General features: G+C 43.6%; 1 protein-coding gene across 7 annotated transcripts in view; it reads right to left on the reverse strand.

Annotated features, from left to right (window-relative positions):
• The window catches only part of LOC113571413 (AP-3 complex subunit beta-2), a 32693-nt gene extending 16802 nt beyond the window's left edge, over positions 1-15891 (reverse strand). For all 7 annotated transcript variants that reach the window (XM_027000383.2, XM_027000358.2, XM_027000367.2 and 4 more), the window contains exons 1-4: positions 15680-15891; positions 3438-3513; positions 678-752; positions 75-170 (exon numbers count right to left, since the gene is read on the reverse strand). In XM_027000383.2, the coding sequence (XP_026856184.1) occupies positions 75-170; positions 678-752; positions 3438-3513; positions 15680-15792 (360 nt within the window). In that variant the 5' untranslated portion in view covers positions 15793-15891. The remainder of the gene's footprint in view (positions 1-74; positions 171-677; positions 753-3437; positions 3514-15679) is intronic.
• Positions 15892-16238: the final 347 nt, after the last annotated feature.

Here is a 16238-nt window from a genome sequence, read left to right on the forward strand (position 1 = left end):
CAACTGCTGCTTTGTGGTCAGTTATAGCTGGATAGTTAAGCAGGGGTTTTAAAAGACAGACTATTAGTGCCGACCTTGAGTCCCCGCTGGAAAGTAGAGATGGAGAGTAGAGCCAGGTCCTGTTGCTCCTCGGCATATCGTACCAAATACACATACACAAGTTTCTTTACCTGAGAGGAGGGAGTAAACACAGAGCTTTAAGAGATACACATCTACAAACTATCTCTTTTACATACACTGCAATGTCCCATCTCTCTCACACACACCGTTACATCCTGTGTGAGGATCTTAGTTTGTTTTCTGTTCTGTTTTTCCTGTTCTGTGTTTGGCCGTGCACCTGTGTTTGTGCTTTTAGATTGGTATATTGTTAGCCTTGCAACATTTTAAAGTATATGCACGCACACACATGCGCACACACACACACACATGCACACGCACATTTTGCCAATGATCACTAATGGGGCTGTTCATGAGCTTATGATTCAGCACTTCAGCTGAGTTTTCACACTAAATCAGAGAGGTTAGTGAAGACCTGTTCTGTGTTAATACGGGATCATTTGAACTCCACAAAACTTACACCTCTTCCTCTTACTCATCCTCTAATGACAGGCTTCATCCATGTGCTTTTACAGCTGTGTTTCTTTCACGCTGACAGTGCGATACCAGTTCACACCCACCTCAATGTTCTTGCAGGCCACATTCTTCACCACAGCAGGAAAGAGATCAGATGCATTCTTCCCTCTGGCAACCATCTGGCAGTAAAAACAATATCATCAACAACCACAACACTAGCAACCAAAATCTGCAACCAAACACTGTCACAATAAAGCGACCAATGGCTCCTGATATAATGCTTTAAGGCAGAATATTACGAACACTACAGGAGCTGGGTATGTTTGTGTGGGCAGTGATAGCTCAGTGGTTTCGGTACTTGATTTATAATTGGAAGGGTGCTGGTTCAAGCCCTGCCGCTGCCACTGTTGGGTCCCTAAGTGAGGCCTTTAATCCTAAATTGCTTGAGTTGTACTCAGTCATAATTGTAAGTCCCTTTGGGGGGGGGGGATTGTCAGCTAAATACCATAAGTGTAATGTCCTTTTACACAGCCAGCATTATGACAGGAGACTGGAGGGTGTGGATAGCTGAAATAAAGGCTTAACATCTTTCTGCTGATTGTCTTCATTGAGCTGTGACAGCGAGTGAGAAATAGAACAGAAAACAGGGATATATATATATGAAGGTAGGGGGAGAGTTAGATGGAGAGAGCGTGAGTGTGAGAGTGAAGGAGAGAGGGAGGCCACTAATGATGAATTTGGGGCTTGTTTTAGCACCAAAGGTCTGGTCTATGACTAAACATAATTTTCCATGATTCAGTGGAAATATCAAAACTTTGTGTCTAATGCTGCTTTCTTCTGCAGGATAACCCCTCACAAATCCAGTTTTGGCCAGTCCTAATCAGCCAATTTTTCTGCCTCTCCTATAAAGTTAAAGGTTCGATTTACAAGGAGAAGGTGAGCTCTAACAGGTAGTCTTAACCTGACATTAATTTCACTGTCCGCTGCTGCAGTACAGCTAATGGAAATTGACTCACGCACTCTGCTTTTTCCCTGCTCCTCTCTGCTTTGTGATAAATATTTCAGTCGTTAGCTGCTCCTCTGCAGCCCTGAGAATCTAACACCAGGAATGAATATTTAACACCAGCATGTATAGTCCTCACCCCTCCCTATTTAATACCACAACATCAGAGCGGAGCCCTCTCTTCACAGTTGTGGCTGAGCCTGACAGCACAAAAATTCAACTCCAGCAACCGCCGTAAACTGCAACTGAGGGAGAGAGAGAGAAGAACCTGCTCCTGCATCAATTTAGAGCAAACACCTGCAACGGTTCTGAGATTAAAGCTCTGCATCCAACCCAACCACTTCCCCCTCTTATCTTTTAATTTGTTTGTCAAATGGCGTGGATATATCAGTCTGACCTGTAGTTTATTAGCCTCCACAATATCACAGAAAGAACAGCACTTTGGCATGGCGAGCACAAACCTGAATGGTCAACACCCAAAAGACAAGCAAGCCCTGGATTCGCGCGACCTGGACGTATGGGTGGGGCGGTGCCTGCCCTAGTGCAGTCTAACATCTAATGTGTTTAGTGTGTTTCAGGGAAGCCACTGCACTTGATTTAGTGAGTCTGTATGGAGCTGCTGGTCATCTGGGCCAGTTCACTAAAGTCATAAAGCACTGTCTGGCCACACTGCCTTTACAAGCAAGAACACAAAATAACAAACAATGCCCAAGATCTCCACCACATGTAGGTACTGGATCCTCACTGAAAGATCTCATACTGATCTCATACTATCTCAGTGATCAGACTGATCAGACAAATCTGTCAATAAAAATATGAGACAGATGTTGCCCACTGGGAATATTGTCCGTGTCTGATAAAACAAGGATTCTGAATAACTAAGGTCTATCACAGGGGCTAAAGCCACAGGTTCCTTAAAAAACTTTTTGTACAGGGTATTCAATACACCTTCAGTTGTGTGAGACTTAAAATAACATTTTCAGCTTTCACTTTCAGCACTTTCAGAGTGAAACATTTGTGTAGGTTAGTGTATACTCACTGAATGAAACATTTGTGTAAATTAGTGTATACTCACTGAGTGAATATTTGTTGTAGGTTAGTGTATACTCACTGAGGGAGGCTTTGTTGTAAGTTAGCGTATACTCACTGAGGGAGGCATTGTTGTAGGTAAGCGTATACTCACTGAGTGAGGCATTATTGTGGGCTAGCGTATACTCACTGAGTGAGGCGTTGTAGGTTAGTGTATAATCACTGAGTGAATATTTGTTGTAGGTTAGCATATAGGCACTGAGTGAAGCGTTGTTGTAGGTTAGCATATACTCACTGAGGGAGGCATTGTTGTAGATTAGCGTATACTCACTGTGTGAAGCGTTGTTGTAGGTTAGTGTATACTCACTGAGTGAAGCCTTGTTGTAGGTTAGCGTATACTCACTGAGTGAAGCGTTGTTGTAAGTTAGCGTATACTCACTAAGTGAAGCGTTGTTGTAGGTTAGCGTATGCTCACTGAGGGAGGCGTTGTAGGTTAGTGTATACTCACTGAGGGAAGCATTGTTGTAGGTTAGTGTATACTCACTGAGTGAAGCGTTGTTGTAGGTTAACGTATAGGCACTGAGTGAAGCGTTGTTGTAGGTTAGCGTATACTCACTGAGTGAAGCGTTGTTGTAGGTTAGTGTATACTCACTGAGGGAGGCGTTGTTGTAGGTTAGTGTATACTCACTGAGGGAGGCGTTGTTGTAGGTTAGTGTATACTCACTGAGGGAGGCGTTGTTGTAGGTTAATGTATACTCACTGAGGGAGGCGTTGTTGTAGGTTAGTGTATACTCACTGAGGGAGGCGTTGTTGTAGGTTAGTGTATACTCACTGCAACAATCCTTTTCATGGCCTCCAGCTTCAGAGAGTCCTTGTTGCTGTCCAGCATCTCCTTCAAGTCATCATGCCTGCAGAATAAACGCCATTAGCATGCACACGTTAGGCTCCTGTTTTAGGCCCACTGCTCATCTCTGGCTTTGGCTCCATTTGTTTCTAGGCAGGAAACACCTTATTTGATGGACACTCATCACACTTAAGATGTAACTCCTCTCACATGCAAACAGTAAGTAAATGACTGACTTCATATCCACAGAGAAAGCAGACCTTCTGAATGAGCATGAATTTGGAAGAGCAGCTCATTGCACATGGTGCTTCAGTGGGCCTGTGCTGGGCTTTTTGCAGCTTTTTGCAGCTTTTTAAAATCTCCCTTCCTCTAATCCTCCTGCACTGGGCTAGTGGAACAGACAAGTTTAGTATGCAATGGAGTGTAGCTGTAGGTACAGAAAATTCCTGAAAGAAGAAGACGAAACATGCACTCTCTCTCACACACACACACATACACTCTATTTTTATTGTTTTCCTTACTCTCTCTGACATACACTGTTGAGTGTATTTTGTTAAAGTAGATCACTCTCAGCAAAGAAGTCAGACGGATACAGTGAATGGAGTCGACAGAAGCCCCTCTTCGCTGAAGTGATTTCCTCAGTCTATCCAGGGAAAATGGAAAGACAGGCTTGACTGAACGCAGAGCTCTGACACGTCAGACCCGAGATTTCATAGAGATGGAGGATAAATCCCTAATGACAAGGAGACAGCAGCCCACACTCAGGAGAGGATGGAAAGTGAGAAATATATCTGGGCTGTCTACAGCACAACAGCTCATCTTTAAATGAGCCACTGTACAAGTGTGGCAAATGTGATGCTTGTGCATGTTAGGCAGTGGTACCAAAGCGCAGTTGCTGTTGATACCTTGCATTTGTGGAGACTTCATCCAGATGTAGGAAACAGCATTCTAAAAGCCAACTAAACTTGGAGTGGCTCACTTGGATCATACAGTGCATCTGAGAACATTGCAAGTGGCCAATCACAGCTCGTTCTGTAGTACAATGCTAATATGCTAAAAATTATTCAGATTTATATGTGGCTAAATGGGTTATGATATAGAGAGATTTTCCTGAATTGTCAGGCTTCGTTTGAATAGTATCAGTGTCCTCTGTTGGTACCTTTTCAAAAGTTTGCATATATAAATAAATATAATCTAAATTAATCTCCTCAAGGCATCATGCATAGAGACACCGAAAAAGTGGGTGAAAAGATGAGGGAATACTGAATGTGTTCTTTGTGATCTTTCTGATTTTCAGAGAATCAGAATCATCATGGTTTGTGTCTCAATGACTGCCTTTAATCAGAGCATGGGCTTCCTAACAAGACTCTTGAGAGATAAAAGAAGGGAGAGAGAGAGTAAGAGTGAATGAAAGAGAAAAAAGGGAGAAGGAGAGAGAAAGATGAAGTGAGAGAGGGAGGGAGAGATGGTGAGGGAGAGGGGAGAAGGGAGAATTAGAGAGGCATTGTCTGGGGGCTGGGGAATACACCAAAGCCTGTTCTACACGTGGGATTCTGGTGCTAGCTTTATATGACTGAGTAACTATAGGGTAGACAAAGTTGAATTTTCATGTTTTTCCTGAGCATTCCATATAATTGGCTCACTGGCCAATCATATAACTTTTTGTGATTTCTAAAACAGGAAGAAACCTCTAGCAGCACAAAAAAGAACACCTCTGAGGAACCTGGACTTCATTTCCTGTCACCGTCCAAGGCCCTACACCTCCACACTCAGCAGCTCATAAAATATACAGAATATCACATTTAAATATACTTCAGAGTATTTAAATTTCTGTTCATTCTAAACCTCCAAACAGAAAAATTAACCAAACTTGCATTTTATACTCCTTAAACCCAAATGACTGAAAGCTTCCTAGATGTATATTTTCAACAATGTCATTGGCATAACAACCAGACAAGAATCAGGACCTTGTTATGTGTATCAGATTTGCTTGCAATCAAGGCTACACCTGTTCCAGTTTCCTTGAGGATTATGTCAAGCCAAAGATAAGGCAACTCTATTTGAATTAATATAAGAAGCTCTTAGTCAGAAAACAAGTTACTATAGCAACAGTATCTGAGACTGTGCATTAGCAATGGGCTTGTGATCAATGGACCCATTACCCTTCTCTTTTTAAAAACTTAAAGTCAAGAAGAGCATGAGAAAATCAGCTCTTAACCCCAGAAGAAGCAACAACACCTCCATGCCTGTACTAAAGCAGTCCCAGACTAAGTTACCTAAGAATCAGAAAATAGTCTACTACTTCCTCCTACGTCCTTACTTAATTAATGACTTGCCTACTTAGACAGCCTTTTATCAGGTGTAACATAACTCAGTTCTGTAAGTCGCTTTGGACAAGGGTGGCTGTAAATGTAAATGTCATTCTTCACTAGTCAAAGCATCCATGACCACAATGTTTCCACAATCATGACCCTGGCACCTCAGAGCAATCGTATTTTCTTTGGTGCTAAAGTGACATGCTTGTAGCTTAAAAGCTGCAGGTCATAAGACCCTTTATGCAGTAAAAGCAGGTCCAAAGTAAACCGTCTTTCTGTGCATTTGCCTCTGCTTCCTTCTATCCACACAGCGTGCCAAGCCAGACAACTGTGCCTTTCTTTTAAACTGTGCCTTTCTTTTAAAGGACTGCAGGCAACAGCTTGTTCAATACTGAGTCACTCTGTGGACCAGTTCTTTGGCATATACACAAATGATTCTTTGAGCCATGATTGGTCCATGACAATCATTAACATTTGGAAAGTGGTAAAAGGGAGAGCAATTTTAGTTAGATTCTAGCAGTGCCAGTGGCAGTTTTTCATTCAAGAAATATATCATCAATGTGATAATAAAACTGATTTGTATTCACTGCCAGTCCTTTCTGGCTGCTGGTAGCAATGACTTGGGTGATTGGAGGGAGAGAAAGAGACAATGCTGTCTTTCTCTAACTCTCTCTCCCCCTGTTCTGCCTGCCATGTGTGAGGGCGTGCAGACAGAGGGGACACGCACCCTGGCCACATCCATCCTGATCCAGAGGGACTGGACTGCTGGCTCCTACACAAGAGGTCCTACACGGTTGGGTCCTGCACTCTGCGTGTTATCTATAGGGCCCCAAAGGCTGACCCTCACACATGTGTCCTTTGCATCTCAGAGTGCTAGAGTCCACGCTGACCTGGACTGCAGCAGCACTGGCTGAGGGAACTCCACAACTGATCTTGTAACAGCCTGATGCATCCTTAGCCTGCCTGTCCTACTTTTGCTCAGCTCTACCTCTGATAAGTTGTGGGCCATTGCTGAGAAAGGTGGGAAAATACTTTCATTCTGACCTACTTATTTTACCCCAGTGCTCTGGGCGAAAAAGAGATCAGAGGAATAGCTAGGAAACATCACCATACGCCTCCATGAATTGTGAATGTGAGGAATACACACTGAATCACACATCCCTGAATTACAATTAGAGGCACCAAGTACAACAGCAGTGAACAGACTATTCCATTGTGAAGGTGTCACAGGTGCACAGTTGTCTCATTTATGGTTTGAAATATAATTGGTCTATTTTATTAAAGTGTCATTTCCTCTTTGGAAATAATGAGAATAATTATAGAGAAAGCATACTTTGAAGAGTTGTGACCCATGTATGATGCTCATTATTCTGATCTGACTTCAGCTTTGTCTTCCCAAAAACCCTATTGGATCATGAGAGAATACAGCAAGGGGTTCCTTTATCTGTCGACTATTTGTCTGACAGTAATTCGAGGAACAGGAGAGTGATGGAGACCGAGCGGGTGAGCAGAGTCCAGGAAGAGAGAGGGAGGCTGTGGCATCAGAGAACAGTGCTGATGGACAGAGGGAGGATGAGAGAAAGACACACACACACACAACTACATAAAAGCAAGACAGAGGTGTGCTTCTCACCATGCCGTCGAGGACACAAACTGGCATTTAACATGCCCATGTGACGTCATAATGAGCAAGAGGAGTGCTGTGATGAAACTGTGGCAACAAGGCCCATGATATCACGAAGCCAGGATACCAGACCACACCATCCAGAGACCTGGTCTAGCAGGCTCTTTCCACCCAAGAGCACAGAACTCCACAGCCATAGAGCTGATCTGACTGCTGCCAGCCACAGCCCAGGCATTAATATGTCATGAACTAGCTCAGATAACAGAGTAAGCTAATTAAAACCATTCCCCTCAAGGCTGCTACTTCGCTACTGCGAGGCCGACAACGCCTGTCGTAGCTCACTACACATACTGCGTTGCGTGGTTGTTGTTTCCACGGCAACAATAAAAAAAGCAATAGGGTGAAAGGAGTATAATGACAGCCGGCTCTGAGTGCTTCACACTGCTGCCACTCAGGTGGCAGCCCTGATGGAACAGGGGCCCATCCTTACCCCGAACCATCACAATACACCCTCCACAAATGTCTTCGGTGTTTTGGACACACTGTGCTACAAAGGCCCCAATAAATAAAGAGCACATCAACATTTCAGTACTATGTGTGTGGGAATAAAAACACATATGTAAAGTAATGCAATCTCGCAGTACAATGGAATGTTACGTTTACTGTCTTAATGCTCTTGACCAAGTGGGGTTATGTGAGCACAAAATTTCTTGTTTTCAAGCAGGCTTTATGTGAGTGTGTTGTGTGGGTGTGCATGTGGTGAATGTGTGTACATCATCAGCTGAGGTTGGTATTTCCTCCACAACTCCATGCATCAGTGAGTCTTCCTGGTCTCTACCTCAGATTGATTTGTGTGTGTGCATGCATGCATGTGTGTGTGTGTGTGTGTGTGTGTGTGTGTGTGTGTGTGTGTGTGAGGTCTGTCATGACAAGAGAGCAATTGGAGGATTTGGTGTGAGAATCTAGCAGTCATGAGCACTGTCACTCACACACTCTCCGTGCAAGATGCAGGCTGCAGACAGTGTCCACACAGAGTCCCTCTTCATCATTTAGCTAATAAGGACTTCAGGCTACAATCCAGCCAAGCCTTATGGGCATTCAGTAAATGTCGATGAACAGGCAGGTCAAGGCGAGGCATCTTCCACTCTCATTTACCTGCAATGTCAGGTGCTTGACAGGAGAAATCAGCTGGGATGCTTGTACCTAGGTTAATATATCTTATGTGTAACAGGCCTGAGGTCAGTTGACCAGAAAACTTTATTAAACTTTAACTTTTGAATGTTACTTATTTTGTATTTGATGGGTGATTTAGAGCCAGTAGCTCAACCAATTCTATCTAAACAGACCTTCTTTTGGGCAAGAAGAACAGCTTGGTCACTAAAGGCCTTTAGGATTAGAATGATTCAAAGTGCAAGAACACTACAGTATCTCAGAGGCCAAGTACACAAAAAAAGTATATAGAAAGGGCAGAGAAAAGTTAATTTAAGTCCTAAAATTAGCTTGGGCCTGGGATTCATATTTGCATTTTAAAAGATTTTACATTAGCAATTTGTTCTTGATAAATTCATCACAAGGTGCCGGATAGACTTGTGTGTCTTTGAAGCAGTTGAGGGAATTGGGCTGAGCCTTCATCACATACGCAGCTGGATCTGCTGAGAACAGAACCACTAAAATCTCCTTGCAGAAGAAAGAACTAATCCGTTATATTAAAACCTAAAAGGTGTCGGCACTGCAAGCAGCAGGAGAAATAGCCAGAAAACGTGACACAGAGGAAAATGAATAGAATGGTGAAATCTCCCTTGGGTTTTATTCAGGTGTGCTGTAGATTAAGAAGCAGAGAGGCTTTCCTCTGTCTACCTATTCTTACAGAGGGCTTGATTAGGAAACACAACACCACTGAAGAGTTTCAAATGTACTGCCCTTGTAATTAGAAGGATACATAATTTAATGCTCCACAACATCACACACACATACACACACACGCACGCACGCACGCACACATACAAACACACACACACACACACACACACACACACACAAAGACACATATGCATGCATGCACGCAGGCACGCAGGCACGCATGCATGCACGCACACACAATATACCTGCAGGATCAGATTACAGATAACAGCCTGTCAGGAGGTTTGGCCCTGAAATTTCCAGCCATTCACTGACATTTGCTATTGGTAGATGTTCCCCTTACCTGCTGATCTACAATTAGTTTTGCCTTTTCTGTCCCTGTCCAATGGTTATAGTTAGGATCCTCATGAAAAGTATTTCCTTTCTAACCACGGGTCCCAGATACACTGATGTATAACCTCTGTACAGACAAATTGAGCTGGTTCATAGTGTCTCAACAAAATCTAAGAGCCTCTCTGATCACAGCAGTCCCACAGGCACTGTAATCTTTTCTGAATCATATTTATCAGTTTCCTGTCTGATCTTAATTTGTATTAAAGATTTTTCCTTCAGCTACCAAACTCGGAAATATGAAACTCAGGATGAATAATTTCCACCAACCTGTTAACATTTCAGATGTGCTTCCTTTGTAAAACTGATAAACTGCAAAAGAGCTGCGTTTACCTTTCCCCAGCAGAATTATAAGGAGACCTACATTTCCCCCTGGTGTTTCCTGGGATAGACAGGGATACAAGGAATGCTTATTTTTGAGACACAGACTGGACCTTGTGAGTGATATTAAAGACCTGACAGAGCTGACAGCTAGTAAACGAAGGCAAACAATAAGGCACTGCTGAAGTGATTCTGCACTCTAGAGCGAAGCAGGCTCAAACCCTGACACATCTAAATCTACTGTTTCATACAGTGCTGTGGGCAAACCTCCCATATGCCTTTTGGTTCAGAGCCTGTCTCTTAGTCACCAATAAATTACCCTCTAACATTCATAAGTACACACACACACACACACAGACAGAAACAAACACACGGACACATGCACACATACATATGCATACACACACATGCACAAATACACCAGGCTCTGTAGGTTTTCTGGTATTCGCTACCAGCAATTCCTCAGACCAGCATTTCACATCAAATCACCACTGATGTGGTCATGTGGTGACTGGGTCACACGTGTGTGCGTGTGTCAGTGTGTGTGCGACCTGCCACGAGGCACAAAGATGTGTATGCTCTAGCATGCTTCTCCTTACCGCAGGGGCTGTGCCTGGGCGCTGTGCAGCCCCTCCTCCGACGAGCCTTTCTCGTCTCCCCCCTCTGCCATCGTGCCTGCCCCTCCTACTCCCACACCTCCCCCCAGTGAGCCGGTGCGGAGGTGTCGCAGCTCCTCAGGCTGCACGGCGCTGTACCAGTTTTGGTGGCTGCTGTCGGGGCTGAGCACAGGGCTGCGTGCCTCCTCGTGGCCCTGTGCCACCCCCTGCACCGTTTTCACGATGTTCACCGCGTTGGCCGGAAGTTGCAGCAGCTTCTGCATGGTCGTCATCCTCGCGGGCCAGCGGCGGGGACGTCAAGTGCTCGCCTGGCGTGACTCTTTAGCCGGCGTGCGCCAGTTCCTGCAAGCCAGCCCCACAGCTCAGGTGTGCCCGCAAGGTCCGCCTCCCAGAGTTGTCTGCACAGGTCACCCGAGATGCAGCCCAGGGGTCCGGAAGAGCACCTGGAGGAACTCCACGTGTGAGCAGCAGACCACTTCAGCACCAAGTTTGGATAGCTCTGAAATGTCCTCTTTAAATTCCTCTGAATCTTAAGGGCGCATGTATGCCCCTAGACAGATGTCAGGTCAGACTGCCACGTGCCTCCAGTCCTCCGGGGTTAGAAGCAGGCAAAGTATACTGCAGACTTGGCTGTGTGTCCTCCACACCTGGGCATGAGAGTGAGGGATAGCCCTGCCTGAGGTGGAGGTACTGAGGAATAGTATGGCAGCGCTCAGCTGGGCTCTCTGGGGATGAGAGCTCTTCTCTGGCTGCTCAGAGGCGTCTGCTCGTGAACACAGGCTACAGATCTCTCCGCTCCACTCCGCCCCCCTCCCGAGCCCAGCCATGTTAGCACACACCCCTCCCTTCTAGTCTTCTCTTACGCATCCATCGCACTATGTCTCTCTCTCTGTCTCTCTCTCTCTCTCTCTCTCTCTCTCTCTCTCCTGCACATTTGTCTCCATCCTCCCATGTTCTCTTTCATTCACTCACGCCTCTCGTTCCATTCTTTCTCCTTCTCATTCCCTCCCTCACATGCCTTCCTCGAGCCACACTGGCCTTTTCTTCCCAGGCTTAAGCCTTTTCTCTTCCCATGTCTCTTCAAAGCACAGCTCACTCTTTCTCTCTCTCTCTCTCTCTGTCTCTCTCTCTCTCTCTCTCTCTCTCTCTCTCTCAGGCTGGCGTGACTCAGCTGCTGCAGTTCTGTTGGAGTGATCTGCCTCACAGCCCTGTGCCTTTAATAAAAAACACAAGCATCCTCCCTCTTGTTTTCCTAATATGAAACAGCAGGCCTTTATCAAGCAGGGAAACCCCGCTGTTTAACATTAGGACAACACAAGAATACCACTTGACTACAATTGCAAACCCAGCACACACACACACACACACACACACACACGCACAAAACACACCTGTTGAGATTACCTGACAACTTAACACACAGAGTTTTCAGTGACTGGCTTGGCTGTACTGGTCTGTAGGTAAACTGAATTAGAGACAGGCAGTGCCCTGTCCCAATTGGGCTTATTAGGACTCATGTATTAGCATTGTAAGTATGAGATATGTATAAAGAATAACCAATATGACAGTGAAATCTAGTTTTAAGTTGAATATAGTGGCTCCATTTTGGGTATAGCCAACAAGGAATTTTTCCACGTTCTCTCTCCTTTTCAGACTACACATCTATGACTTTATGTACCAGTAGTTTGTGTGTCCGTGTATGTGTCCACAAGTAGAAAAGGGCAGCAGGAGACAGCGAAAAAGAGAGTATCTAGTCTCTTCCCTGACACTGCACACCTCAGACAGCTGGAGCAGAGCAGAGTGCTTCTGCACACATGTGGAATTCACACAGTGCTGAGAAGAAAGGGGTGTGGCAAAGCAGCGGAGAGCAGAGACAAGCCCACCTCCATTACCACTCACAGTATATATACAGAGCCTGTGATTCCCCCTCAGGCTCATGGTGTGCTGTCACTCCGAGTAACCCGACAAGTGAAACCTACAGGCCTGTTATAAATGGTCATCGGTATGAATTTCATTTGATGACTGAATATGGTGTGTACAGTAAACACCAGCCAGGCTTAGAAGGGAAGGTTGCCAAGGCAACAGTATTGACGGAACCTTCCTACTTTGTGTTTGCTTTAGAACCAGTAGAACTGCCATTTATCCTTACACACACACACGCACACGCACACACACACACACACACACGCACATACACACACACACACACACACACACACACACACACATACACGCACACGCACACACACACACACACAAACCTTAGCCCAAAAACTGTAATCCAAAACTGCATACCTGTTAGCTTCTGTCTCATCAGAGGTTGACGTCACTATGCAGGTAGAAAAAAAAAAAAACAAGGACAAGGAAAGCAGGAAACTAAAGCTATTTTCACCCTTTGTGTGCAACACCTACTACACTTAAAACACATACCACAGTATGCTAAAAAGGCAGTGGTATCTGCAGTCCAGCATTAGAAATAACCACAGGAGCCTGGCTACCATTACTGGTACCAGGGGTTCTATCATACAGACACATACAACTAAATCCAGATGTTTCCTCATATAGATGAAAGTAGTTGCTTATTTGAAAATAATCATAACAAGAAACTTTACAAAAGTGATTACTCACAGTTCATACCATGCATGTTTTGAGCTACAACTTGAATTTTTGGGGTGCTGTAAGATTAAAACCTTTCTTCTGCTAGTTAGTAAATGCACATATTTACAAACTTAATATTTCCTGTAACAGTAGAACTTTTACTTTTTTAGTGTGATTCTTTCCCCAAAATATTTTGCCAATGAACTGTGTGTACTTATGATATGTGACATGCTACAGTTACATATATGTTTATTTTATTGTGGTTATTTGGTCTTGGGCAGATCCTGCCATGTGCTTGGGAACCTTGATGTTTTGCACTCTCTCCTGGCAGAGTGAGGAACTGACATTTCTGTTTTAAATTAGAAAAAATCTAACAAATTTCTGTTCATTTTGCTCCAATGAGGCTAATATATCTACACACATTTTGAGATCTTTAGACTTTCTTTCAAACCATGCTATATATTCATTATGTGTAATGAAATATGTTGATAAGTATACAGTTGAGTTGTGCCTAATTCCCTTTATCCCTCATCAGTCCGAGAATACTACACTGTTTCCAAAATGGGAAGTACTTTCTTGAATGGTACTTAGCTACACAGAGATAATTTCTTATGACTGCTCAGCAAATGGATGCAGTATATCACTGGAAAGAAATTATGAATCGGAATATTAGTATGAACAGGGAGAGACTTGGGCCAAGCCACTGCACTGAATCAGAACTTTACTGTAAGGGCAAGCGTGGTATAAATGGATGAGATCCATGACTCTGACAGGGACTGCAAAACAGGAATGTGACTCATGAATTGTTTATAGTCTATCCACATTACAAATTGACAAGTAAAAATAGCACTACAGTAACTAAGTGAGACAAACTGGTTGACAGATGGATATCCAGATTATTATACATTCTGAATTAATAAAAACAATGGTTTGATATCTATATATAAAAGCAATATTTTTGTTTGTTTACAACAACAACAACAACCATATCTTAAAGGCTGTACATAATGCATATTGAAATTGCAGTTACTAATACCATACTCAGTATGGTGCTCTATGAGAGCACCTATTGGTAACATAAACTGACCTACATAAGACAAGGTCCTACATAATGACTGATCTGATGATATCTATAAAGATCATTCTTTCTGAGGACAGCATCCCTCCCCAGAGCTGTGATTCAATAGCATTCACGGAACCAGAGCATTATACAGAGGAAGCTCAGTCTCAGCACAGCCTACTGCATTAGGCTAACACTGACCATAGAACACAACGTACAATTCAAGCCAAACCCCAAACCTCCCTCTACTGCAGGAATTCCAGCTAATAGGGACGTTCCCAGTATAAGTAACATAATGTGAAGGGTTTCATAAAGGTACGTGATAACGTTCAAGCGTAATGCTACGGAACTTACTTATAAAATGTTCCATAAACGTTAAAAAGAAGAGCGAAAGTTAACCATTTGATCTGTAGCGTACTGAGAACGTTTGTTATAATCAAGAAAGAAAAAAAAACATTCTACGAGGAATCACAGCGACACAATGAACGTTTACAGAACATTCAAAGTTTCCAAAACAATGGAAATTAGGGGAACGTTATTGGAACGCAGATTTGTTAACTGAGATGGTAAGCTAAAGGTAAAGCTATGATCATTTCATTTCATAAATACCTCATGGCTAACGAAGGGGTAGGAACGTAATATTTGAGCTCTAGGGTCATTTGAAAGGAAGTTCTTCAAAAATAATACAGACTCGTAGCTAAAAAAGCTAAAGAGTGAAGCTAAAGTAGAAACCTCGGAAGGTGTTTCTGTAACTAACATTTCGGGTTACAGCCTTCAAAAAAGCTTGGGGGAAGGGGCAGATTAAGCTCGCTCTGGACTGAAACTTCGTGACCGTGGAACGTACTCCGCTTGGGCAGTACTTTATGACGACAGACCTGGTTCACGTGCAAACCTCGCGCAGGTTTGCAGCGCATCTGTTCCGTTCTAGAGGTTCTGTGCCTCTTTCCATAGGATGCTGTCAGAGCGCTGTCCACTAAGCAGTTCTGAAACATTTCCAGTGCAAGCAAAAATACCTAGCATCTAGATACTGAGCGTGGGTTAACTCCAGCTTTTTTGTAGTAATCGTAAACGCTGGATACCATGCTGTTAGAACCAAAACAGTCACACGATATTCTCTTTTTGCGCGATAGGCTATTTTCGCTATTTTCGATACGGCTAGTATCAGCTAAATCTCGGAGAAGCTAACAGAAGGCCCCGGTCCTTGTAATACAGGAATAGGCCACACTATAACGCAGCAGAACGGGACTATTGGTTTTAAATGTCTATTATCTGTTTAGTGGACATATTTTAATTCTACACACCATCCAGTTCCATAAACATACATGCGAGCACAAATGTCCTCTCCTTTACAATCTGACAGTAGGAAATTGCTACCACACCGCACCTCCCCCTTGATAATGCAAGACATTAAATACAATCATAACAAACCGTCCGTCTTTCCTTACCTCTTATAGTCAGAGGAAAAAATACCACCGCTGGCCGGATCGTGACCATACTCGGGTTCCCCAACACTAGAAGAGCCCCCCTTTTCGTCGTTAAAGGCAGAACTACTAGACATCGTTGCGGCTTTTACTGTGCAGTATGGCTATGGAGACTTAGCTCGCGAAGATCGGCGCTCTAGTTAAGCCGCAGCCTTCACCAGCGACGTACACACTCAGCAAGCAAGGCAGGATGCCTGTCACGTGACACTAAACGAGCCCCTCTCCGTGTTTATTCAGTGGTGCTGAAATGGACATGTTCAACCTCTTACGTAGGCCTTGAGGAACAACATTCGAGGTGAAACATAAAAAAATAAATTACACACACAGACACACAGACACACACACACACACACACACACATATATAAAGAATATAACTTGAAACCAATATTGTGGGAAAAATTAAATAAATAAACATAATTAAATAATAAATAATTATTAAGGATATAAAATACATTTTTTTTAACGATCTTGGAATCTGATTGTGAATCTACTCCTTAAATGAATGTTAAATCAAAACCCGA

This window comes from Electrophorus electricus, chromosome 2 (assembly GCF_013358815.1).
Source record: "Electrophorus electricus isolate fEleEle1 chromosome 2, fEleEle1.pri, whole genome shotgun sequence".
Classification (NCBI taxonomy): domain Eukaryota; kingdom Metazoa; phylum Chordata; class Actinopteri; order Gymnotiformes; family Gymnotidae; genus Electrophorus; species Electrophorus electricus.